This window comes from Bos mutus, chromosome 22, assembly GCF_027580195.1.
Source record: "Bos mutus isolate GX-2022 chromosome 22, NWIPB_WYAK_1.1, whole genome shotgun sequence".
NCBI classification, from domain to species: domain Eukaryota; kingdom Metazoa; phylum Chordata; class Mammalia; order Artiodactyla; family Bovidae; genus Bos; species Bos mutus.
In genome coordinates, this window is record NC_091638.1 from 25,260,416 (window position 1) to 25,287,216 (window position 26,801).

Here is a 26,801-nt window from a genome sequence, read left to right on the forward strand (position 1 = left end):
TGACCCTTTTAATCTTCCTGTGTATACAGTTATATCATGCTTTAACAGAAGTATGAAAGGATAGGAATTATGTATATTATTTAGATATAATATTCAAGCTGATGTGGCATTAAAAAAGTGTGTACTAAGATTCATTATTCTGTATTTGAGTTTGTGATCTGGTCCTATAAAATTTGGAAAATGGACTAGGTCTCTATCTCCTAGTGTAATTAATTTCATTAGGTTTGGAAATTATGGCTAACCCTGTGGTACACACATATTAATATATACACACACGTGTGAGCACACTCAATGTTCAAATGTATACACAGACTATAAGTCAAATAACTTTTATTCATATATTACAAATGTTATAAGAAATAGTGTGTGGCATTAGATACTCTTTTAATATTCTCCTCACCAAAGTATTCTTGCAATGTGGTAGCTATTTATAAGCTGAATGCAGTTACTTTGCTAAGACCTGGGATTTGTCCTGGCATCACTGATTTGAGAAGGAGAAAAGATCATGGGGAAAAGATTCAGTTACCCTCTAATGGCTCAGATCAAACCTATAGAAGAAAAAATTAAGCTTAGACCTGAATGGGCTTGAAGAGACCACTTTGCTCTCTGTTGTCTTTTAGGAAGATGCGATGCTTCTAATCCATTTTACATATAGAAGCCTAACAAGGACATGTGACTTACTCCAAATTATGGTACAATTAGGACTGAGTAGAGGCTGAGCTATGTCTTCATTGTATCATACCACCTCTACAGTAGTAAATAGTTAATGCCCTTTCCTTCCTCCTCCTTTCCTTCCTCTCTTCCTTCTTTCCTTTCTTTTTTTTTAAAAAATATTTTTCTATTGGAATATAATTGCTTTCCTGTGTTGTGTTAATTTCTGCTGTACAGCAGTATGAATGTGAATCAGCCATAAGTAAATATATATCCCCTCCTTCTTGAACCTCCCTCCCACCCCCACATTCCACCCGAACTAGGCTCCCTGTGCTACGCAGCAGCTTTCCACTGCTTGCCTGTTTTACACACGGTAGCGTTATCTATGCCACTGCTACTCTCTGAATGCATCCCGCCTCTGCTTCCCCTGCAGTGTCCACAGTCCATTCTCTATGTCTGCATCTCCCTTTCTTCCCTGGAAGTTGCTTCATCTGTACCATCTGTACCAATTTTTTATAGATTCTACATGTATGCATCAATATATGATGTTTGTTTTTCTTTTTCTGACTTCATTCTAGTTTTTACCTGCAGCCTATTTGAAAATTCCCATGATAAGACTACAGAAAGGCCATGAAGTCAACACCAATAGAAGCATAGGTGCTGCATTTCTCAATAAGCTACATGAAGTCTTGGTCTTCATGAAACCAGTCTTCTCAGAAGACAATAGAAGCAAGGACAGGATAGGAAGCCTGCAGAGACACAAAGTCTCACAGAGCTGGCTGTGTGTGACCTTTGCAAAATACTGCTTAAGGTCATCTATACCTGGCAGAGATACACCTCTGTAATTATTGTACTCTACTGGGGCTTGATTTTTTTCAACTTTTTAGGATGCATATTCAGAAGATAATTTTGTTTGTTTTCTTTTGTTGAAACATGTAATGAAATTCTAAACCAGCGAGTGAATAGAAGCATGAAAGATGGGTCTGTACATAAAAATCACATGGACCATTCTTTTAATCCCAGTGAGACAAGAATGAATCTGACGTAACTATTAGTAACTGTTCTGGAGCCAAAAAGCTCCCAAATTCATCCTCTATACAAATAAAATATAAATCTGAAAAGCTGTTTTAAAAAGCAGTTTCCCTTGTACCCTACAAAGCTTTCTCTCTCTCTCTCTCATTTTCTTACCTTCATCCAAATCTTGCTCTTTAGGTGAAAACTTACAGACCTTTAAAGGTTATGGAGGGTAAACAGTAGTCATTCTTGCTCTTTAGGTGAAAACTTACAGTCACTTTAGTAAATGAAGCAGAGCTAATCAATTTATCCCAATGCTCAGTACAGAGCCTGTGTGTGAGGCTATGGGATTCTCCTGAGTTTTCCTGTTCTATAGCAGTGCATTTAAACCTTGATTAGGGTTGAGGAGTCAAAGAGAAAACATTTAAAGAGGATGCACATCCAGATCTGTTGGGAGTGCTTGTAGCAGTCTCCCAAGTAGTCTAGAAGGGAAGGAGACCAACTGGGGCAAGCACCAGCTTTCCTTTCATCTTTTACACCTTTCTTTTGATAGCATCTGTTCTTATGTGTTGAGGCATTTCCTCTCAGAATAGCCATTCTGTGAAGCTGGTAATGCCTCACATATTCATCCTTTTGGAAACATTCATTCATTCTGCAGATATTTACTGAGTTTCGGTTCTATGCCAAGGCACAGGGCATACAAGAATAAATTTGACAGGATCCCTATCCTGGGAAAAGCTTCAGTTCTGGGCTACAGAGTCCCTGGGAGACAGAAGAGGAAAAGAAAGAGTGCCTTCGAAAGAGCTTTCTCTTTCTTATCAGAAGAGAGTGTGCAAGGCTTCAGTGAGAGATATAACAGTGGGAGCATTCTACACAATCATTATTATTACACTGCTTATTTGCTTGTTTTAACCAAAGAGGAGAGTGAAAAAGTTGGCTTAAAGCTCAACGTTCAGAAAACGAAGATCATGGCATCTGGTCCCATCACTTCATGGGAAATAGATGGGGAAACAGTGGAAACAGTGGCAGACTTTATTTTGGGGGTCTCCAAAATCATTGCAGAAGGTGACTGCAGCCATGAAATTAAAAGATGCTTATTCCTTGGAAGGAAAGTTATGACCAACCTAGACAGCATATTACAAAGCAGAAACATTACTTTGCCAACAAAGGTCCATCTAGTCAAGGCTATGGTTTTTCCAGTGGTCATGTATGGATGTGAGAGTTGGACTGTGAAGAAAGCTGAGTACCAAAGAATTAAATCTTTTGAACTGTGGTGTTGGAGAAGACTCTTGAGAGTCCCTTGGACTGCAAGGAGAGCAAACCAGTCCATCCTAAAGGAGATCAGTCCTGGGTATTCATTGGAAGGACTGATGCTGAAGCTGAAACTCCAATACTTTGGCCACCTCATGCGAAGAGTTGACTCATTGGAAAAAACCCTGATGCTGGGAGGGATTTGGGGCAGGAGGAGGAGGGGACGACAGAGGATGAGATGGCTGGATGGCATCACCGACTCAATGGACATGAGTTTGAGTGAACTCCGGGAGTTGGTGATGGACAGGGAGGCCTGGCGTGCTGCAATTCATAGGTTCGCAAAAAGTCGGATACAACTGAGCGACTGAACTGAACTGAACCTACTTTTCTCTCTTCCTGACCAAAAATGCAGTCTGAGATCAGAAATGACAAAACGGTGTCCCTTTAACCAACCCATGGATGTTTTTTCTGGCCCAGAAGTTTCAATGCCAAAATTTAGATTTCTAGCTTTTTCTGAAATGTTAAAAGTTCTACCCATAAAACAACATTTGACTGAATTCAGATTTGTGACTATACCTTTTAGGCATAGAACTCACTCTCCACTCCTTCACAGGCTTTTGAGATTGACAGATTGCCATTTTTTGTCACGACCATTGAGCTGTCTTTTCTTTTACCTGGCGTATCTTGTTATTTACGTTACCTGCCCGGTATGTATATGAGTTTGTGGCACATATGATGCTGAAGAAGTTCCCATGAAACCATTTTCATACCATCAGCACCATGGCAATTAGCAATTCATAGTAGCACCGTATTGTGTATCTGACCACATAGAAACACATGTGGGTCCTTAAATTTGAGTTAGAACTTTAGTCAAATCAACTCTGAATATACAAGGTTCTATAGCACAATAGAATGAAATGTGTTACAAGTAGAGAAAAACACCTGTTTTGTGCTGTCAAAACTCTCCCAGAGAACTTGCCAGTGCTAATCTGGGATTTCTCAATCACATCCATAATAGGAGGAAACCTCTCTTCTTTCTCTACGGGAACCTCTCTACATTTTTTTTCATGTGGTGAATTCATTTTGTCATGGAGTAAACACCTGTGTGACTACTTAAAAACCACAACACCAGGTGTGTGAGTATGAATGTCTCTCTCCTTTGTGTAATGCTCTTCTCACTGATTTCTCAGCAGGCTGGGTCAGGAAAAAAGCTTCAAACTGAATATAGAAAAAGGTCTTTAAGGGTTTCTTAAAATATATCTATTACAAGCACATGCGCTGAAAATATTACAGTCAAATTATACAAACAGTTCATAGCCTTGTAAATTCCTTTTGTTTATACCATCATGTGAAAATGTTCAGATCTCCAGTACACAGTTGCAAGCTTACTGTAAGAGAGAGAATTTCAGAAAACCTAGTAAACCCTAAAATCTGGTAGATATTATATTACAAAATATTTAAAATATTGAAACAAAGGAGATTTGTTTACCTTTTGCTTTGTCTCAGGCTCTCTATTCCTCTTTTCCAGGAAATAGTGGCCCTGGGGAAAGCATTTGGTTTGCATTCAATCACAATATCCCCACCAACTTGAACAACTGAATACTTTTTAAGGGGATTTTTGGAGAAATCAGGAGCTGAGGCTAAAAACAAAATCACAGAATTATTCAATTACTCATCTAATCAATATGTTGTAACCGAAGAACTGATGCAGTATCTTAGATAGAATCTAATATCTATAAAATAAAAACTCTTTTGAAGCTACTTCACTCAAGGTGTTTTGGAGCTAATTGTAGACTTGGCATTTTGGAGTCACTGTTTCCATTTGTAAAATGAAGATGGCAATAGATATTACCTCAGTCAGTTAGTCTGGGTCTTGAACGAGGTAGCATTCAGTAAAGAAGGTTAAGTACCAACTGGCACAGATTATTTGCTCAGTAAATGTAGATTATTTTTGTTTTGGTAATGGTCATTGAGATAAAAAGCAAGCTAGAGTTAGGGAGGAAGCAAGTTACAAAAGGTCACATTTTTATTGTATTTATAATAAAGAAGGTGAAGATGGTTTCACGAGAGAGAGCGCACACAATGAAATACCTTTTAAATAAATCAAAAGCAGTATATTATTATTTCAGATTTCCTTAGGCATACCATTAACTGGAAAAATGGAAATAGTTTGCCTTCAGTTGAAGCAGGCAAGCTTAGTAGAAACTTTAACAACAACGACAGAGAAAAAAAAAAAAAAAAACTGTCGGTTTCAACTCTGTCCTCACTAGATAAATCTTGAACAAATACCAGTTCATAAGGGTAATAAATAATTAGACTGCCTGGGGATGCATCCAAGTCTTCCTAGCTGCCTGCCTGTGGGAACCTACGTGTCCAGTTCTCATTCCTGGCATAAAGTCTATATGAATTTCTTTCAGATATGCCATGTTGTCTTGTATGGCTTCTCTGCCCTTCCACTGACCTATACATGCTTTTTATTCTGAAACATGTTTAAAGAGAAAGTCTTCAATTTAGGTTATATTCAGCTGATAGCACCTACTCAATTCTTGACTGTAATAATCACGATATTTTAAAATTTAGTGCTTTTTTTCCCCTCTGTAGAACTATAGGTTCTATAAAGATCACTTTGATATTGACAGTTCTGTTTTCAGGGTTTAATACACAATAAATATTCAATAAATGATGATTTAATGAAGAAACAAATGAATCAATGTCCATCACCCACAGACTTATGAAACTTTGCTGTTTTACTTGATTCTTCCTCTCATCTTCTGTATTTATACTGTTAAGGAAATCTCAGGATGAAAGACATCACTGAGTCATTTATGGTGACAACTCCACCAGCTGACTGTCCCAGAATATGATCCTCAAACCTTCCCTTGAGGTCTGGGTGGTCACGTGACAGGGTTCTAGCTAATTACATAAAAGGAGTTTGATGTAAGGACCCAGGGAAATTTTGCTTTTCTAATGATAGGGGCTGTCCCCTCTCTCTTCTTTGGGTTTCAGTATGGACTTGATTTCTGTAGCTACAGCACTCATCCTGGATCCAGGAGGCTACAACCATGAGGAAAAAGTTTAAAGATCATCAAGTCACATTGCTCTTGCTCAGCTACCCACCCACCTCCCAACCCCCCACGAAGTTCTTGTGCATGTGTGTGTGCTAAGTCGCTTCAGTCATATCCGACCCTTTAGGGACCCCATGGACTGTAGCCTGCCAGGCTTCTCTGTCTATGGGATTCTCCAGGCAAGAATACTGGAGGGGGTTGCCATGCCCTCCCCTAGGGGCTCCTCCTGACCCTTGGATTGAACCCACATTGGCAGAGAGATTCTTTAACACTAAGCCACCTAGAGAGGCTAAAGTTCTTGTTGAAATAAAATACATCCTTGTTTAAGTCTGTAAATTGAGGTTTTCTTTTCTTATTTGTAGCTGAAAACATTTCTAATAGATGCTTTTTGAATTGTATTCAAAATCTCATGCTGGGATCAACTTTGGGGGAGCCACCTCTGGTTTGGTTTCACCCAATAGTGGGTTCCTCCAAGCCCTGATGTGTTACCACATCACCCAAAGCCGAGTAATAATTCTCACTTTGCATATTTTAGAAGCTAATTTAGATATTTCTCATTATTTCAAGAAAAAGCAATTTCTAATTTACAGAAAAATTGGATTCATATTACATATAATCATAGCTTGCTAAAATGTCAGTTTGAATTTTTTGGCTATAAATGAATGACTTACCTAATACTCTCAATTCTGCATTTGCATAAATTATCTGATATTTGTTTTCTGCAGCACACTGGTAGATACCAGAATCTGACACATTCAGCATAGTTATGATGAGTGTCCCATTTTCTATTTGAATTCTTTCCTAATAAAAGAAAAGTCACATAAAGATGCTAGTGCGTTAATGTAAGCATGCTCTTAACATTTGTGCATATCTATGAGCTGTTGGGGTATGAGACCTGTTGCTTATGAAAATGAAATTAATATACTTCAAGATTCTGGGCAGTCTTCTGGACTTTAAAAAACAATGGAAATGTTCTTAACATAATTTTAGTGGTTAGTTTATTTTATGTTACCTCATTTCTTTAAAAATTGGCATTGTTCTGCATAGAAGGTATGAGATGGTTGGATGGGATCACTGACTCAATGGACATGAATTTGAGTAAACTCTGGGAGTTGGTGATGGACAGGGAGGCCTGGCGTGCTGCAGTCCATGGAATCTCAAAGAGTCAGACACAACTGAGCAACTTAACTAACTACCTTTCTGTTATGTGGTATATAAAATAATTTGGAATACTCTACCATTTCAGTTTTTTCAGAAAACATAGTCGAGAATAGTGTTAGACATGGATAGAGTGACTAGCAAATTTCCATGGTTTTCCATCATAAAGTCTTAAAAAATTAAAATATGATGACTCAATAATTTTCTAATTGAGTAAGTAAGTTTAAGGAGCTAAATTCTTTTCTGCAGTGTACTATAAAGTATGTTTAAACATACTTAAACATACAAAGTCTGTTGCAGAGTCCAATTTTGGGTACAATTTTGAGTGTATTGAATAAAATAGTTTAATAAGGTAAATATAACTTTAAATATTTCATGGTACCTATCACCATCCTCTAAAGATAGTAAAAGTAGGCTGGAGGACACAGGGAATGTTGTTTGCAAAAGGGATGAATGGATTAAATTCCAATAAAGCTGAAACAAAGAACAGCCTTCTATTCAGGTTCTAAACAACAGATGTTCTTTGTGTCTCTAACTGAGCCTGTAAGTGCAAGTAGAGTGGTGAGCTGACACAATTATTAGGATAATTTGACGGGAAAAATAAACTTGTCTCATTTTCTATATATTGTAAAGTGTGCTTTAATTTGAAAAATGTGGATAACTGCCTCAGTTTTCCACTTTTCTAGGTTTAGAGACAGCTATTAGCTTTCATAAAAACCAAGTTTCTGGATGATGACTGAGAGCTTGGGTTCTGAAATCAGGCAGATTATGTTTAGAATACCAATGCTAACACTTACTAGCTGCTTTGTGACCTTGGACAAATAGACTTTAGCCCTCTGAAACAATTTTTTTTCACTATACAAATAATAATCTTATCTTTCCCGTAAAATTGTCATGAAGATGCCATTAGATAATGTATGGAAAATATTTAACACAGGGCCTGGCTCATATGAGAGTTCAGTGAATGTTGTTGATGATAATGATATCATCTGAATATGGATCAATCACTGACTAAGTGCAACTTTGTACAAGTTGTGTTTTCTACCCATAAATTTCTCATTTGAATAATAGGAATAATTTTAATAGTCACTTTGAGTTTAAGTATTAAATAAATTAGGATATGTAAAGATTATACTACATTTCCTGGCACCTACTAAACATTCCAGAAACATACATTGTTGCTCTTAGTGATAAAATTTCCCTAGCAGAGTAGGTGGAAGTTTAACATCACCGTAGCTACTTACGTCCAGATTGAGGCGTTCACCATTCTTTAACCAGGTATACCAAGGGTCTGGCTTTCCACTGGCTTTGCATTCCCAAAATAAGCTGTCGTAGATAGACAAGTATGTATCTTGGATTTTTTGTTCCCATTCTGGAGGGGCTGTTTCAAAAAGAGGCAAGAGCAACTATTTAGCAAATTTGTTAGCCAAAACATTATGCTGCATTTCAAGGACTATAGAAATCAGAAGGACTGCACTCATGATTTGAGGGAGGGAAAATGCAGGACCCCCAAAGTGGGACAATAGAAACTCTGTTGTAAATATCAGTGGACCTTTTGCATAAGATTGATATTTGCCATCTATCACTTTGCTGCACATGTATAACAATTTTGGAGCTGTGGGAACAAGGCGAAAGGATAATTCTGTATTAAATATTAGTATATAGGTCAAGTTAGAAAACGTATATCAAATCTGAACTCTCTGTGGGCAAAAGGCCATTAAGTATATTTAGATTGAACTAACCAAAATAATTGTATCTGTATCCAATATAATAACAATTCAATAGTCTGAAGCATAAATCAGATATCAGCCTCATCACATTTTAGTAGGTTTTAAGCAAGTTTTCCCCTGTGTATAAGTCTTGACAGGGAATGATAACTTTTAGAGTTGTATGCAGGTTAAGCATATAACTTTAATTCTAGGCATGAGTTTTCCAAACGTTATTTTCTAATCTGAGAAAGTTCAACATAGTTCTGAAGCAAAAAGCAACTGATATAATTGATGTTGAAATGCTATTTAAATATAAGGTAGTATTATCCTTACTAACATTCATGGAAACAGATGTGTATAAAATAAATTTTTTGAAATTATGATTTCTTCTATAATGATGATAGAAAACTCTCTGAATTTGCCATTTAATCCCTCTCCTTTGTTTAGGTCTCTCCTAGATAAGTTGGAGTGGATGAGCTTCCTGTATAATTGCACTTAATTCTCCCTCCAAATTTTATAGTGGGTTTTTTGTATAGGTGTTAGGTAATCTTATCAAGAAGTTGCTGTTCAGTTGCTTGATTTTGTCTATCTCTTTGAGACTCCATGGACTACAGCACTCTACACTTCCCTGTCCTTTGCTAGCTCCCAGAGTTCACTCAAATTCATGTCCATTGAGTTGGTGATGCTATCTACTCATCTCATCCTCTGATGCCTTCTTCTCCTTCTGACTTCAATCTTTCCCAGCTTACAATGAGACATAGTTAGAAAATAGAGAAGCCTGATTTTGTACACAGAAAGTAGTCACATGTTTGTGTTTGGGAGTGCTGGCCAAGGGTAAGTTCTCAGGAAAAGGGAGAATCAACAGGAAAGGAGAGAGTCAATGCAAGAATGAGTTATTGAGTTGACCACCAAGTGGAGCTAGTGGTAAAGAACCTGCCTACCAATGCAGGAGACATGAGATGTGGGTTCCATCCCTGGGTTGGGAAGATTCCCTGGAGGAGGGCATGGCAACCCACTCCAGTATTCTTGCCTGGAGAATTCCATGGACAGAGGAGCCTGGTGGGCTAGGGTCCATAGGTTCACAAAGAGTCAGACACAACTGAGCACGCAGAGATGATTGTTACCCATCCTCTGTGCATGTATAAGGAATCTCTATAACTGCCTGGCCAGGAAAGAAAGAGGAAACATTTATTCATTGGCTCTAGTCCATAGTCATTCAAGGGCAGTTCAGGTATTAACTGGAGAAGGCAATGGCACCCCACTCCAGTACTCTTGCCTAGAAAATTCCACAGACAGAGGAGCCTGGTAGGCTGTAGTCCATGGGGTTGTGAAGAGTCGGACAAGACTGAAAGACTTCACTTTCACTTTTCACTTTCACGCACTGGAGAAGGAAATGGCAACCCACTCCAGTGTTCTTGCCTGGAGAATCCCAGGGACTGCGGAGCCTGATGGGCTGCCGTCTATGGGGTCGCACAGAGTCAGGCATGACTGACGTAACTTAGCAGCAGCAGCAGCAGGTATTAACTGTTAGAACGTTCAGGTTGTGTGTGCTTAAATTTTGAGTAGGTTCTAGAAGGGGCCAAAGAAAACTGGAGCAGGAAACAAAATGGCCTGTTGTGCCACCGGAGATAAGAGTCTGTCAGGCTACACCTGCAAAATACAGTGGCAGAGGAGGTCACTGCAGCACTGGTTGGAGCAAGTGGTACTGAGAGTCTTTGAAATGATGTACAAGTATATCTGACTTTCAAGGTTTCTCCGCTGTAATCTTGCACTAAAAGAGAAGTTCCTTCGGGGAGCTAGTCAAGGAAAACAAGAAATCATGATGTCCCATTGTGGTGAAAAGTAAGCCAAGATGAACTCCTGTGGAAATCAGGGGAACCTCCAGTTACAGAACACGCTTTTTACAACCTTGAGGGATAATGGATGACACCCCTTAGAAGAACTGAATGTATTGATTAAATGGAATCATGTTTCTATTTAATATTTTAAAATTTTATAGTTTGTAGATACTTGTTTAGAAATTGCCCTATTATACATTTGATCTGGGAGAAAAAATGAACACACACATAAAATCCACATAGCTTACAGGAGTTTCAGATATATATATATATGGTTTGTTGCTTAGTGCAATAGCTATAACTTTAAGCTTTATTTATTTTTTTAATGTGTACATTTTTAGGATTCCAAAGAATAAACTTTTAAGTCTTCAACTACATGTAGGTCCAACTAAGTCAGAACTACCTGAAGAAAAAAAAAAAAAAACTTAGTATTTCAAGTCTACCATATAGGCTTGGGTATTGTTACTTATTTCACCCTCTCAATGGTCGTGTAATCACTTAACTCCTCTGAATATGCTCCATTATTTACAATGATAGTAATGCTTTATAAACATATTTTGGAGGTTGTGTATTTGTGCTCAATCACTCAATCACGTCCAACTCTTTGTGACCCCATGGACTCTAGCCTGACAAGCTACTCCATCCATGGAATTTTCCAGGCAAGAATACTAGAGTGGGTTGCCAGAGGAGGACCCAATATAAATGGATAGAATTCTGAAGTTTAACTTAAGCATAGCAACATAATGGACTGAGAGTCTTGAAATTTTCGGGTATTTTTCGATTCTCAAGAAATTGAATCAATTCTCTTCTCCTTTGAAAATATGTGTGCTATGTTGCTTCAATTATGTCTGATTCTTTGCAGGCTTCTCTGTTGATGGGATTCTCCAGGCCAGAATATTGGAGTGGGATGCCATGCCCTCCTCCAGGAGATCTTCCCTGCTCAGAGTTTGAACCTGGGTCTCTTATCTCTCTTGCATTGGCAGGCAGATTCGTTTCCACTAGCACCACCTAGGAAGCCCTTTGGGAGCATATTGAAAACTAAATAGGTGAACAAGAAGCATTATTTTGTCTTATTGACCAATTACCCATTATTCACCCTCAAAGACCATTTGGACTTCCTAAATGGCTAGTTTGATTGTGATAATAGGTCATGTGGGGCTGCCCTGGTAACTCAGTTGTAAAGAATCTGCCTGCAGTGCAGGAGACCCTAGTTCAATTCCTGAGTTGGGAAGATCCACTGGAGAAGGAATCCACTCCAGTATTCTTGGGCCTCCCTCATGGCTCAGCTGGTAAAGAATCCACCTGCAATGTGGGAGACCTGGGTTTGATCCCTGGTTTGGGAAGATCCCCTGGAGAAGGGAATGGCTACCCACTCCAGTATTCTGGCCTGGAGAATTCCATGGACTGTATAGTCCATGGAGTAGCAAAGAGTTTGATACGACGGAATGACTTTCACTTTCACTTCCATACATCTTGTGAATAGACTTAGATGACCAGGTTGAAGAGCTATGGTAGACTGGGCAGAATCTCATTTCAGAAGATTGTTCAAGGTTCTAATCTCAGATCTAGCAACATTATTTGCGATCTTCTTCAATTCATCAAAGGTTAATTACCTATAATATCACTGAAAATTATTTCTACACTTTATTTCTATAAAAATTATGTGAATATTTGTAAAATCTTCTATGTAAGCTAGCAGTCACTTTATTAATGTGAGAGAAAGTACTTTATTATTGATTTCCAGTTTATAGAGACCTCAATTTTATGGTTAAGTTTTTTATCTATATATTTGTCCATTTAGTAGAAAAATGACATACCTATTAGCCAAAGCTGGTGTAATATTGTGCTGCTCCTAAAAAAACTCCCAGTTACATCCTCACAATTTTATTTACAAAAGAATGCCAGAGTCCAGAGATTTTGAATTAAAAAATAGGAGCTATCAAAAGAATATGTGTATAAACTCAATTGACGGCTTCTGAAGTGGCTCAGTGGTAAAGAATCTGCGGGCCAATGAAGGAAATGCAAGAGAGAAGGGTTCGATCCCTGGATCAGGAAGACCCTGTGAGAAGGAAATGCCATCCACTCCAGTATTTTTCCTGGAGAATTCCATGGACAGAAGAGCCAGGCAGGCTACTGTCCATGGATTACAAAGAGTTGGACATGACTGCGTGACTGAGAACACATGTATAAACTTAATTAGCATACCTTCTAGGTAATTACCATACCTTAGACCTTTTAGTTATTGAAATATATGGGTTTTTTCCCAATTACTTTATTATTGATTATAAATGTGTCACATAGAAACATGTCACATAGAAAATGACTTTTGGCCATGTATAAATACAGTTTTTAAAGTCCTCTAGTATAGAGGACATGGAACAACAGACTGGTTCCAAATAGGAAAAGGAGTACGTCAAGGCTGTATATTGTCACCCTGTTTATTTAAACTTATATGCAGAGTACATCATGAGAAATGCTGGGCTGGAAGAAGCACAAGCTGGAATCAAGATTGCCTGGGGAAATATCAATAACCTCAGATATGCAGATGATACCACCCTTATGGAAGAAAGTAAAGAGGAACTAAAAAGCCTTTGATGAAAGTGAAAGTGGAGAGTGAAAAAGTTGGCTTAAAGCTCAACATTCAGAAAACTAAGATCAAGGCATGTGGTCCCATCACTTCATGGGAAATGGATGGAGAAACAGTGGAAACAGTGTCAGACTTTATTTTTTGGGGTTCCAAAATCACTGCAAATGGTGACTGCATCCATAAAATTAAAAAACACTTACTCATTGGAAGGAAAGTTATGACCAACCTAGATAGCATATTGAAAAGCAAAGACATTACTTTGCCAACAAAAGGTCCATCTAGTCAAGGCTATGGTTTTTCCAGTGGTCATGTATGGATGTGAGAGTTGGACTGTGAAGAAAGCTGAGTGCTGAAGAATTGATGCTTTTGAACTGTTGTGTTGGAGAAGACTCTTGAGAGTCCCTTGGACTGCGAGGAGATCCAACCAGTCCATCCTAAAGGAGATCAGTCCTGGGTGTTCTCTGAAAGGAATGATGCTAAAGCTGAAACTCCAGTACTTTGGCCACCTCATATGAAGAGTTGACTCATTGGAAAAGACTCTGATGCTGGGAGGGATTGGGGGCAGGAGGAGAAGGGGACAACAGAGGATGAGATGGCTGGATGGCATCACTGACTCGATGGACGTGAGTCTGAGTGAACTCCGGGAGTTGGTGATGGACAGGGAGGCCTGGCGTGCTGCACTGCATGGGGTCGCAAAGAGTCAGACACGACTGAGCAACTGAACTGAACTGAACTGAGTACAGAGGTGTTAAATATAGCTAAGTTAAGAGTATTTTAAAAGCCGCAAACATTTTGACAATCCTGAGGTATATTTTATGGTTTATTTGATGTCAAAAAAAAGTGAACTTCATGCAAGTGTGTATTTTGGCCTAGAGGAAAGAAGGCACAAGGACAAACATTAGAAAATATATGTTTTTATCATCTCTCTTAAGTCCATGAAAGATTCTGATAACTGAGGCAAATATATTTTTAAATGAAGTAATGAGTTTATTTTTCTCTTATCTACATATCTGTAGACAATCTTGGGAAACATAAACAAGTACTGAAAACTACTGTAAGTATTATACTTCTCCTGTCATTTTCTTCTTTTTAATTTCTGCTTGGGATTATCATTAAGATTGTCACAGGCTGCTGCTGAACATATTAAGGGAAATATATTGAATTCCATTTTACTTTGTGTTATAAACTTCTATGGCTTTTAACACGACACTGCTCATATTTCAAAGGAAATTTTAATAAACAATAACATGCATAGACTATGCTGAAATTAAAGCCATATTTTAAAAATGGTCATTCCCATCGGCTAATCATTGAATTAAGCATCCTTACCTGGAAATGTGTCTTCTCTCTTTCTCCTATGACACTTGCCCACAACATGCTAAACACTTTCACTATTCACTATGAAGGATATCACCAAATATTCCATATACTTTTTGAAATTCTATTAGCTCACCATAGAAAATGAGTTGACCCTTTGCAAGGTTTCTTCCTCGAAGGTTACTTGCAATACACTCATAGAAGCCTTCATCTTCCTGTTGAAAGTTCGGGATTTCAAGGATAGCTTGGGATTTGCTGTATTTGACTTTCCCCGGCAATGGGCTTCCATCCAACCTCCTCCAACTAATATCAGGGACGGGACTAAACAGTTACACCTCATTAGAATAGAAGATGGTTTAGTCTTTATGACAGCAAGATAAAATAAGAATTCCTTAAGCTTAACTCTCAAGGAAAAATATCAGTCAATCTACTACCTGTGACTAGTTTTCAGATTATGCAGTCATTCGCCATACACTCATCCAGCAATTTTAATAGTTTATTAAGTGCTTGCCATGAGCAAGTCACAGTAGTAAGATCAGGGAATAAATTGATGACTAAACATGTTTTCCCTCCTCATGTTGCTCACAGACTAGTGGGGAAAACAGACAATAAACACAATATAAAAATCAGATTTGTAAATGCAATAACTGAAACAAAGGAAAGAGCATGCAGAGATAGTAACAGGATTGTATCAATTTAAATATGAAGGTCTGGAAATTCTGTGAGGATGTAACATTTAAGAGGAGGCAATTTCTTTCTGTATTTACAGATTCTAAGGCAAAAACTCAGATTCCTTTATAGCTAAATTGGTACTAATACGTAGTTGAAGACATTCATGACTGGTGAGCTAGATTATCAAGAAATCAGTACTATATAACAGACCCAAATGAACTGGGAGTATAGGATCTGCTATCCTCAAAAGAATGTATTATTTATACATTTTTTTAATGACATAAAAAAATCTTTGCATTGTACTTTGTCTCTTTTCAGAAAGAATGTGTAAACAATTCCTTTATTATAGGAATTTAGCTTAATATCTTATATGTAATATATTTCATCTGATTACCTTTTTAAGCAGCAAAAAAAATACATTTTATAATATATGAATCTAAGTGTCAAACAATAGAGATGAATTTAGAAATTCATGGTTAAGAAGGCCTTACTTGTACAGATATAGTAGAATGCAATGCAAATGTAGGCTATAAATAAAGTTCTAACCAGAAAATATTCCCTAATAAACTAATCATTTGAAAAATCAACCCCAATCTATTAGCACTAACATCTTCCTTTCTTATTTTCAAGTAATTTTTCATTCTTTTATAGATTTTCAAGTGGTTAAATAATTTCTGGTCTAAATGTTTTCAGCTTAATAATAGTAAAAATCATTTTGCAAAACCAAATTATAAACTTTGTAGAAGATGCAGGACTTTTTCCAAGTCCACAAAAATAATGCAGGAGAACCACCAATCATATACAAAGTGGTTGACAAATAAAGATCTATAGAATCTGAGCCGTAACAACCACAGATAATTGGTGTTGATTCAGTAGAGGCTTCAAATAAAGCAACAAAATTGTGGAAGCCTCAAGAATTTTTCATTGGCCAACAATGAGGATCCTGATGTGCAAATCAAAGATATACACTGTGTAGAAAGTCATAAATGTGATCACACATATTTCACAGAAAGAATATTCACCAATCAATGTTTGATTTGTCTATTTTTCTCAGAATTAGCATACAGTGACAAATACAACTTGAATTTTAATTAAATACAAAAATAATAATTTTAATAAGTTTTGTTTTTGTCCTTTGAAAAAGCCTTGACACTATAACTTTAGGTTGATATTTTAGTAAAACAGCATATTCCTGCCAACAAGTAACCTCAGGTAGCTAGTTTTCTTATTCACTCATTTTATTAAATACAGAGCTACAAGTTCTAAATAATTATTCTAAAACAAAGTTCTAAAAGAAAGTTTATTCACTGATAAAGAACTTCACCAAGTCTGAGGCAGTGTTATCCAATTTTCAAAAATACATACAGTGCGTATGTGAACATGAAAATTTAGTATCTACAGGTGGTGAGGATATAAATGCCTTTTATTTTCCTTTTTCTGCTTATCTCAATTTTTCCATTATTTTTCTACAGTAAGGATGTATGACCCTTATAATAGAAAAATTCTAAGAAAATGTATTTACAAAGAGAAAAATAAATAGAGGCTCTGATATTTATCTGAATCCATGATTCTTTATCTTTTTATGATAGTGTATCTCTGAGGTTTATGAAAAATACATGCAAAACATTCAACTAAAAAAGGTTTTAACCTAAAACATTAAGAAAAAAAAAAATCAGTAAAGGCTGAATATTTTTCCATTGTTATATCATGTTCTTTATTTTAACTGTGAAGATAGGAGTCAATTTTTAACCTATTTATCTAAATCTCTGAACCAGTAATTGAACAGTATACTTTAATTACAATACCAAGAGTAAGGGACCTTTAAATACTTCTCAGTATGGTACTTCTATATAGCCATTAGACAGACATAAAAATGATATTCTGTGAAAGTGGCATGTAAGACCAAAAACTGAGCAGTATAATCCTTGTAAAAAATCATGACTGTGAAATATATTTTAAGAACAATGCTTTATAGGGTCAGAACTATACTAGAAGGCAAAAAAATGTAAAGCAGACATGAGACTGAAGAGATATTTAAGCTTCTCACTTAAAGAACATCCTCTAGATAGATGCTTGTTTTTCTTACCTCAGTTATGTTTAGAGTGATACACCTTGCCTAATAAACCACTCAACTATGGAGAAAGTTGTAAGTTTCAGTGTACTGGTTTCTAACATAAGAGTTTCCAATTTTGAAGAAGGATTTAAGAATTAGACTCCTGTATTCTCAGTCTGCATTGGACATGTGTTTGTTTTTGTGTGTGCATTTTAATTTTCTTTGGGAAACCCAGTGCATCCTATCTTTAGTCCATCTGATTTGAATTGGATGGACTGCACCTCTGGGGACTTCCCAGGTGGCTCAGTGGTAATGAGTCTGCCTGTCAATGCAGGAGACATGTTAAGTTTTTTTATCCCTTAACATTCAATGTTAAGTTTTTTTATCCCTGGATTGGGAAGATCCCCTAGAACAGGAAATGGCAACCCACCCCAGTATTCTTGGCTAGAAAATTCTGTCAACAGAGGAGCATGACAGGTTGTACAGTCTGTGAGACTGCAAAGAGTCAGACACAGCTAAGCATGCATACGTGCACATCTGGATGCAGGAGTGAGCACAAAACTCAGGTCTTACCATTAGAAATTGGTGTATTGTGGCCACCATTGTGGGTCAACTATGGTAACTAAGACATCACAATCAGAAACAAGTAGATCAATTCTGGGACTGCCTTTGAAAGAGCTATTAAAAACAGGATCTTTTGTCGCTAGGTTTTCTCAGATGTTGGATGTATACTTGGCACTTCTAGGCAACAATTTCCAACAAAATGGAGACACTGTGTTTGAAAACCAAAGCTAACATAAAGAAAGGTAACTTGGAATTCTTCACATGCCTATATTAAAGCGTGTCAATGCCAAAAAAGAAACCTCAAATATATCTGTTAAGCAATAGTCATTTTTTTTGCCTTATGCCTGTTTGCGTAGTTTTCCTGCTACTTTCATTTTTAAAAAGACTTGAGAAATGGGCTGAATGCCTGGGTTAAAAATCTGTTAAGATATTTTCTATCTGTGTGATTGAATTGTATGACATGGTATTAGCAGATTTCTTTAGGATATTATATATATTTTTAAATTTTATTTTATTTTTAAACTTTACAATATTGTATTAGTTTTGCCAAATATCGAAATGAATCCGCCACAGGTATACCTGTGTTCCCCATCCTGAACCCTCCTCCCTCCTCCCTCCCCATACCCTCCCTCTGGGTCGTCCCAGTGCACCAGCCCCAAGCATCCAGTATCGTGCATCGAACCTGAACTGGCGACTTGTTTCATACATGATATTATACATGTTTCAATGCCATTCTCTCAAATCTCCCCACCCTCTTCAGAGCAACTAAACTATCAAAAATAGTCACTAAAACATTTATTTTTTTTTAATTGAGTCTTATCAAGTGCATTTTATGGCTGCATTTCTTGTTAAAATTTCTAATGGGAGAAAAATCAAATTTTATATGATTTTGCAGATACTAATTCAATGTTAAGTTTTTTTTTTTTCAGATTTGTTATGTCACTACAAAATATGAATGTCAGGAGCCTCCTGATTACTACTGATCATGTGAGCTGTAGTGTCAGGGAGAATAACTGTAAAGCATAGATTACATAAAAATGCACGTTCGTTTTAATGAAAAGTTCCCATTTAGTCTGGGCACGTCTTATGAAGACAGTAAATGATGTAAATGTTGTAGATTTTTAAAGAACGAATCACGTGACAGTGGTGACTTATGTTTTATTGGTACAAAATAAGGATTATAGTCGGGGAGACAGCATGTCTCTGAGAAACTGTTCCAAAGAGGTAGGCGGAAAGATCAGTATATATGTGATTTTGGTGAAGGGAGAGTATGTTCAGTAAAGCACATACTTTTTGCAAAAGGCTTTTGCTAGTCATGAGGAGCAGTCATCATCGTGATGAATTTTAGGGCTTTTCTAGATATCAGAGGATATAAGAATTGGGCTCATAAAATCAGCTCCTGAAATTTTCTAACTATCTGAAGACCTGTTCTGCCAGTTTTTCCCAGAGCACAGGTTACCTCGTTTCTGCTCCCTACCCTGAACTCCTTTCAGGGGATGTTGAAAGTCAGTAGCTACAGCAACACATTATTTAATCCTTATAGAGGCAGATGGCAAGTGCCAAAGGCAAGTGCAATTAGTAGTTAACAATTAATTGCTTTAGATTTCACACCCTCTCTCTTTTCTGAAGCCATCCCAAGTGGACGGTGTGTGGGAAGAACTAAAGTCAACAAAAGATGAAATTATATTAGTAGTGAGTTCAATTTCAAATGCAAGCTAAATTTTCCAAGATATACCATTCTATGTAAGCAATGAAATACTAATACTGGTACTACTGTTAATAGCAAAGCTATTAGAATACTATATAGAGAGTACAGAGCAGAGTGTAATTCTTAAACTTACCAGCTATATTGTATTGTACATTTATAACATAAATTTTCTCATTTATTAGAATAGGGCTTGCTGTCCTAGTTACTCAGTCACGTCCAACTCTTTGCAACCCCATGGACTGTAGCCTGCCAGACTCCTATACACATGGGGATTCTCTAGGCCAGAATACTGGAGTGGGTTGCCATGCCCTCTTTCAGGGGATCTTCCCAACCCAGGGATCAAACCCAGATCTCCCTCACTGCAGGCAGATTCTTTACTGTCTGAGCCACCAGGGAAGCCCAAGAATACAGGGTGGGTAGCCTATCCCTTCTCCAGTATATCTTCTCAACGCAGGAATTTAACCAGGGTCTCCTGCTTTGCAGGCAGAATCTTTACCTGCTGAGCTACTCAGGAAGCCGAGAATAGGGCTTAATACTAGTATATACTTCACAGGATTATAGTGAAGATTAAATGGTATTAATATAATACATTTCACACATTTAACACCATCGAAAACACATTAAACAGTATTTTTGTGTTAATGACTTTAAAAATAATTTTAAATTATTATTGTTATCATTTCAAGATAAGAATCCTAGCTTATGTTTATTTGTTTTCTATTCTCCTTTAAGAACTCTGTATGACTAGGCATTTAACATAAACTGATTTATGAATCATGCATAAACTAAAATCAGATCTCCATACTGTACATGAAATGGGTGCACAAACACGGATATATGTCTCTAGAAGTAAATGTCTTGCTTCTGCCTGTTTGATAGACTGACTGCTAAGGAGATAATAACTCTGATTATAGCCATCACGTTCCTTTCCTTATCATGAGAGCAGGGATCTTGCAAGTGAGCTATAGCATGCTTTGTTGTAAAATACTTTTATTTTTAGCTTGACAAATCATCTAAGACCATTGTGGTATGGAGGAAAGTAATTAGACAACTTTCACCAAAGAGGAAAAAAAATGCATTGTGAGAAAGCTAAGCATTTATTTATGAATAGTAATAACCATTAATTGAGTGCTTACTATGTACCAGGCTTGTGACAGATGGTGTCCATATGTCATCTCAGTTTAATATTCAGCTGGAAGCTGCTAACAATCCTAATTACCTTTTTGAAATGGTACTCACGTTTAGACAGGTAATTTCTGCTAAATTATTACCTGCCAATTCTCTTCCACTTAGAGTTCCAGTACAGGCTAATTTATTGTGATCCACCTTCCAATTCTGAGTTGCCACCCATTCAGTTATTAGCACTAGTAGACTCCTTTTCCTTCTGTGGCTTCAACATTCTTTTTAAGACCTATCTAGCTTATCTATATTGATGATATCAGTGATGCAGTATTCCCTGGCAGTTCATTTTAATTTAAAATAAGTGGTCTATTTAAAATCCAAAGTTAGTATATTAATGTATGAAGAGTTCAGTGGAACAAGGAGATCTTTGAAGGGTCTTCAGAATGAGGATTCTTATTAAATCACTTGAAGCTCTGCCATTAAAGGGTTAAGTCAAAATGCATGGTACCACCATCATCCTGTAACTTCAGGTATCAGCCATTTCTGGTAAAATTTCCCTTTCAGCTCCAAATCCACCCCCTCCACACACACTTTTTTTTTTTTTTTAATCTTTACAAATGTGGTCAGACTCTAGCTTGAATACAAATCTCAGTAAAGAAAACCAGTTTGAAGTAACTCTCTCATTCAAAGTTTCCTCACAGCACAAATGAGACACTCATGAACTGTGTACTTCAGAAAACTTTACAGTAGCCTTTTCTTATTTTGTATCTATATTTTCCTGCAACATGAGCCTGCACAGTTCTAAAAGACTGCTGCTGCTGCTGCTGAGTCGCTTCAGTCGTGTCCGACTCTGTGCGACCCCATAGACAGCAGCCCACCAGGCCCCGCTGTCCCTGGGATTCTTCAGGAAAGAACACTGGAGTGGGTTGCCATTTCCTCTTCCAATGCATGAAAGTGAAAAGTGAAAGTGAAGTCGCTCAGTCGTATCCGACTCTTAGTGACCCTATGGACTGCAGCCTACCAGGCTCCTCTATCCATGGGATTTTCCAGGCAAGAGTACTGGAGTGGGGTGCCATTACTAGGTCATAAAAGCAAATTTTCTTTCTCCTTCCTTCCTTTCCTCCCTTTCTCTCTCTCTTTCCTTCTTTCTCTCTGCTTCTCTTTCTTCCTTACTTATTTCCTTTCCCTCTCTCTTTTTCTTTCTTCCCTCTCCCTTTTATTTATCTTTCTTCCCTCTTCCTCTGGTTTTGTGCTTCTTAAATAAGCATTGCCATGAGGACTTTTACTTCTTACTCTCTTGTCATTGTGCTTTTACAGAGTGAGCATCCTATTAATTTTATCTGGAGACAGAGAATATATTTGTTAACCATCCGTCCTAATTCAACCTGAATTGGAAATTAAATTAAAGCTCTTCACACACTTATAGAAACTCTGCTTCACTTCTATACTTTTACCCCATAAATAGAATTTTCATTACTAGTGCTATTTGAGAAAGCTTATATTTTTCCCTTGGATTTCTTAAACCTCATTATCCACAGCTTAAATCCAGGCTATACCAAGTTTTAAGTAGAAACTGGTACAGAGAACCAGTTTCCTAAGATGCTTATATTTGGGATTATTCTTAACTTGAACCTCATTTCAAAAAATCCTGTCTGTGGCCATTTTTAATCGAAGAGTGGGAAGCAGAATAACAAAACCAGCACAGAGTGCCTCTGTTCAATTTTCAGACTGTTCAACTAGCTGCTTTCATTTCCTCAACTTGAAATATTCATACAAAGAGCTTGGGATATAAGATTGTCCTATGGGGATACAATATGGATAAATTCATGAGTTCTGTAGCAAAGCAATCTCACTATTATGGAAAAAAGGATATTTTTTTCTTTTTTCTCTGTGTGATCTAAATGTAGTCATGATCCTGTTCTCCTGGTCAGTGTCTATACCAGGTTTCCCTCGGGGAAAAAACATTATCGTGTGCATGCATTTTTCTGGTATTTGACACTAGACTTGTTGCAGCCAGGTGAAAAGCCCACAGATAGTTTGGTCTTAATAGCAGTGGTAGCAAAAGAGTACTTGCATGTAGGACACAGGCAAGTTTTGTGTAAATGAGTGCAAATTACCTCACATCTCTGAGCCTCAGCTTTCTCCTTATAACTAGAGATAGCAATGGGTACATAAAAGACTGCTTGAAAGGATAAAATGCGGATATATATTATGAGAATAAATTCTGAAATATAAAGTTAGAACCTATAATAAAGTTTGCTAAATTGTCTCAGTACTATGATCATCCACACAGGGATAGTGAGATTCTATTGTCCCAAGTCCCTAAGACTTTTATGGCCACTTTCTACTCCACAGTGTAAGCACTAATTGGTACATGAAACGTAAAACAGGAGCCCATAATTTCAAGGTATATTAGGGATGAAAATAACACTGTACATAGCAGGAAAAAAAAAAAAGAAAACTATCCCTTGGTCGATAGTGTCTCCATAATGTTTTATGAATACATAATATTAATCCTAAATAAATACTTCACCAAGTATATGAGTGCTATGTTGCCCTACAGGAGAGGAAATTATACTTTGGTCAAGGTGGGTTCTGGAGGCTCACGTTCCTTCAAAATTATGTTGAGAGTTAGAATTCCTTAGAAATTATAGGGCTTGACTTTAGCTCAGCTCATAATCATAAATGTTCACCTAAAGAAATTAAGGAGACATTATATATGGTTTGTTATATTTAATCATTTTATTATTAATATATCTAACATTTATTGATCACATTCTACACCAGGCACTGTGCTAAGTGCTTCACTGAAACTATATGATAATATCTTAAGACACAAGACTGTTGCTATTAACATTTTGCAGATAAGGAGATGGGAATAGAATAGGTTGGTAACAGGCCCAATATCACACAGTGAATTACAAAAAAAAAAAAATGATTTGAACTAAAGTCTCTTTCCATAGTGATTGAGCTCTAAACTACCATGCTTTGCTGCTCCTGCATGAGCTAAACAGCTACAGCATGAAAATCATCTTTTTGGTCAATATATTGTTGTTTAGAAACATATCCCTTACCTAATTAACTAGTGTATTTTATAATCAGGGGGTAGAGATTCTTTTGTCCGGGGGCCAGAAGATGAAATCAGAGTTGTTTTTGTTTTAACATATTGAGATGCCTCCATATTCCAATAAAATTTCTAGAGATGGGTTCCAAGGTTAACAGGAAAAATGGAAGTAACTTCTTTTCCTTCAGTTCAGTTCCAACTTGGATTTGAAATCTTTCTCTTCTGCAATTGCCAGTTACTTAAAAAGTAAGATTTCTAAGTCTGCTGAGAAAGGTGATGGTAGACTGAGATGGAAAGGATAAAGAGTTACTTGCAGAAATATATATATATATTCTGCTTGGATGATTTTTAGGGCCTTTAGATTAATTTGATTTTTGAAACAGCAATGTAAAAATCCAATTTTGGCTTTTGAAATAGAAAAAAAAAGTGAAAGGAATGTTTGACTTTTTGGAATCAGTATGTAAGATCAAAAGAGACCCAACTTGTAATTTGGTCCATTTGAAAATGGACCCTCTGCAGTTGTTCTCGAGGAGAATTTGCCAAGACATATCAGAAACTTTAGCTTTTACATTCCTGTTATTTAATAATTTAATTTTCTAAAATTATACTGAAGAGGTTTGCATGCAGATGGACAAAATACGGCCCCAAGAATATTCATTTCATCATTATTTATGACAACAAAAAATGTAAACAAAATAGAAGGAAAATAAATGTCCACAGAAGATATTAAGAAGAGGTGGCAAGAATAAGCAGAAGAAATGTACAAAAAAAGATCTTCACAACCCAGATAATCATGAAGGTGTGATCACTCCCACTCACCTAGAGCCGGACATCCTGGAATGTGAAGTCAGGTGGGCCTTACTTAGGAAGCATCACTACGAACAAAGCTAGTGGAGTTGATGGAATTCCAGTTGAGTGAGTTCAAATTCTAAAGGATGATGCTGTGAAAGTGCTGCACTCAATATGCCAGCAAATTTGGAAAACTCAGCAGTGGCCACAGGACTGGAAAAGGTCAGTTTTCATTCCAATCCCAAAGAAAGGCAATGCCAAATAATGCTCAAACTACCACACAATTGCACTCATCTCACACGCTAGTAAAGTAATGCTCAAAATTCTCCAAGCCAGGCTTCAGCAATATGTGAACCATGAAATTCCTGATGTTCAAGCTGGTTTTAGAGAAGGCAGAAGAACCACAGATCAAATTGTCAACATCCGTTGGATCATCGAAAAAGCAAGAGAGTTCCAGAAAAACATCTATTTCTGCTTTACTGACTATGCCAAAGCCTTTGACTGTGTGGATCACCACAAACTGTGGAAAATTCTGAGAGAGATGGGAATACCAGACCACCTGACCTGCCTTTTGAGAAACCTGTATGCAGGTCAGGAAGCAACAGTTAGAACTGGACATGTAACAGTGGACTGGTTCCAAATAGGAAAAGGAGTACATCAAGGCTGTATATTGGCACCCTGCTTATTTAACTTATATGCAGAGTACATCATGAGAAATGCTGGGCTGGAAGAAGCACAAGCTGGAATCAAGATTGCCGGGAGAAATATCAATAACCTCAGATATGGAGATGACACCACCCTTATGGCAGATAGTGAAGAATTAAAGAGCCTCTTGATGAAAGTGAAAGAGGAGAGTGAAAAAGTTGGCTTAAAGCTCAACATTCAGAAAACTAAGATTATGGCATCCGGTCCTATCATTTCATGGAAAATAGATGGGGAAACATTGTCAGACTTTATTTTTCTGGGCTCCAAAATCACCGTAGATGGTGATTGTAGCCATGAAGTTAAAAGACACTTGTTCCTTGGAAGGAAAGTTCTGACCAACCTAGACAGTATATTAAAAAGTAGAAACATTACTTTGCCAACAAAGGTTGGTCTAATCAAGGCTATGGTTTTTCCAGTAGTCATGTATGGATGTGAGAGTTCGACTATAAAGAAAGCTGAGCGCTGAAGAATTGATGCTTTTGAACTGTGGTGTTGGAGAAGACTCTTGAGAGTCCCTTGGACTGCAAGGAGATCCAACCCGTCCATCCTAAAGGAGATCAGTCCTGGGTGTTCTTTGGACAGACTGATGTTGGAGCTGAAACTCCAATACTTCGGCCAACTGATGCGGAGAGCTGACTCATTTGAAAAGACTGATGCTGGGAAAGATTGAGGGCAGGAAGAGAAGGGGATGACAGAGGATGAGATGGTTGGATGGGATCACTGACACAATAGACATGGGTTTGGGTAGACTCCGGGAGTTGGTGATGGACAGGGGGGCCTGGTGTGCTCTGGTTCATGGGGTCACAAAGAGTCAGACACAACCAAATGACTGAACTGAACTGAAAATCCACCAGTAAGAGACTGGCTGAAAATACACATTTGAATGCCCCACTGTCATTCCATATGAAGGTACAGAAAATTGTTTAATTGGAAACGTATTCATAATATATACTTTAAAAATTTTTTTTTTTTTATTCTTCCAATTTTATTTTATTTTTAAACTTTACATAATTGTATTAGTTTTGCCAAATATCAAAATGAATCTGCCACAGGTATACATGTGTTCCCCATCCCGAACCCTCCTCCCTCCTCCCTCCCCATACCATCCCTCTGGGCCGTCCCAGTGCACCAGCCCCAAGCATCCAGCATCATGCATCGAACCTGGACTGGCAACTCGTTTCCTACATGATATTTTACATGTTTCAATTCTCCCAAATCTTCCCACCCTCTCCCTCTCCCACAGAGTCCATAAGACTGTTCTATACATCAGTGTCTCTTTTGCTGTCTCGGGCCATATATGTGCGTTAGTATACTGTATTTATGTTTTTCCTTCTGGCTTACTTCACTCTGTATAATAGGCTCCAGTTTCATCCACCTCATTAGAACTGATTCAAATGTATTCTTTTTAATGGCTGAGTAATACTCCATTGTGTATATGTACCACAGCTTTCTTATCCATTCATCTGCTGATGGACATCTAGGTTGCTTCCATGTCTTGGCTATTATAAACAGTGCTATGATGAACATTGGGGTA

General features: G+C 37.4%; 1 protein-coding gene across 1 annotated transcript in view; it reads right to left on the bottom strand.

Moving 5' to 3' along the window:
- Positions 1–26,801, bottom strand: part of CNTN6 (contactin 6) — a 181,324-nt gene that overhangs the window by 76,528 nt on the left and 77,995 nt on the right. Inside the window, 4 exon segments of the mRNA XM_070359703.1 lie at positions 4,406–4,556; positions 6,653–6,782; positions 8,384–8,520; positions 14,727–14,911. Coding sequence (XP_070215804.1) covers positions 4,406–4,556; positions 6,653–6,782; positions 8,384–8,520; positions 14,727–14,911 — 603 coding nt within the window.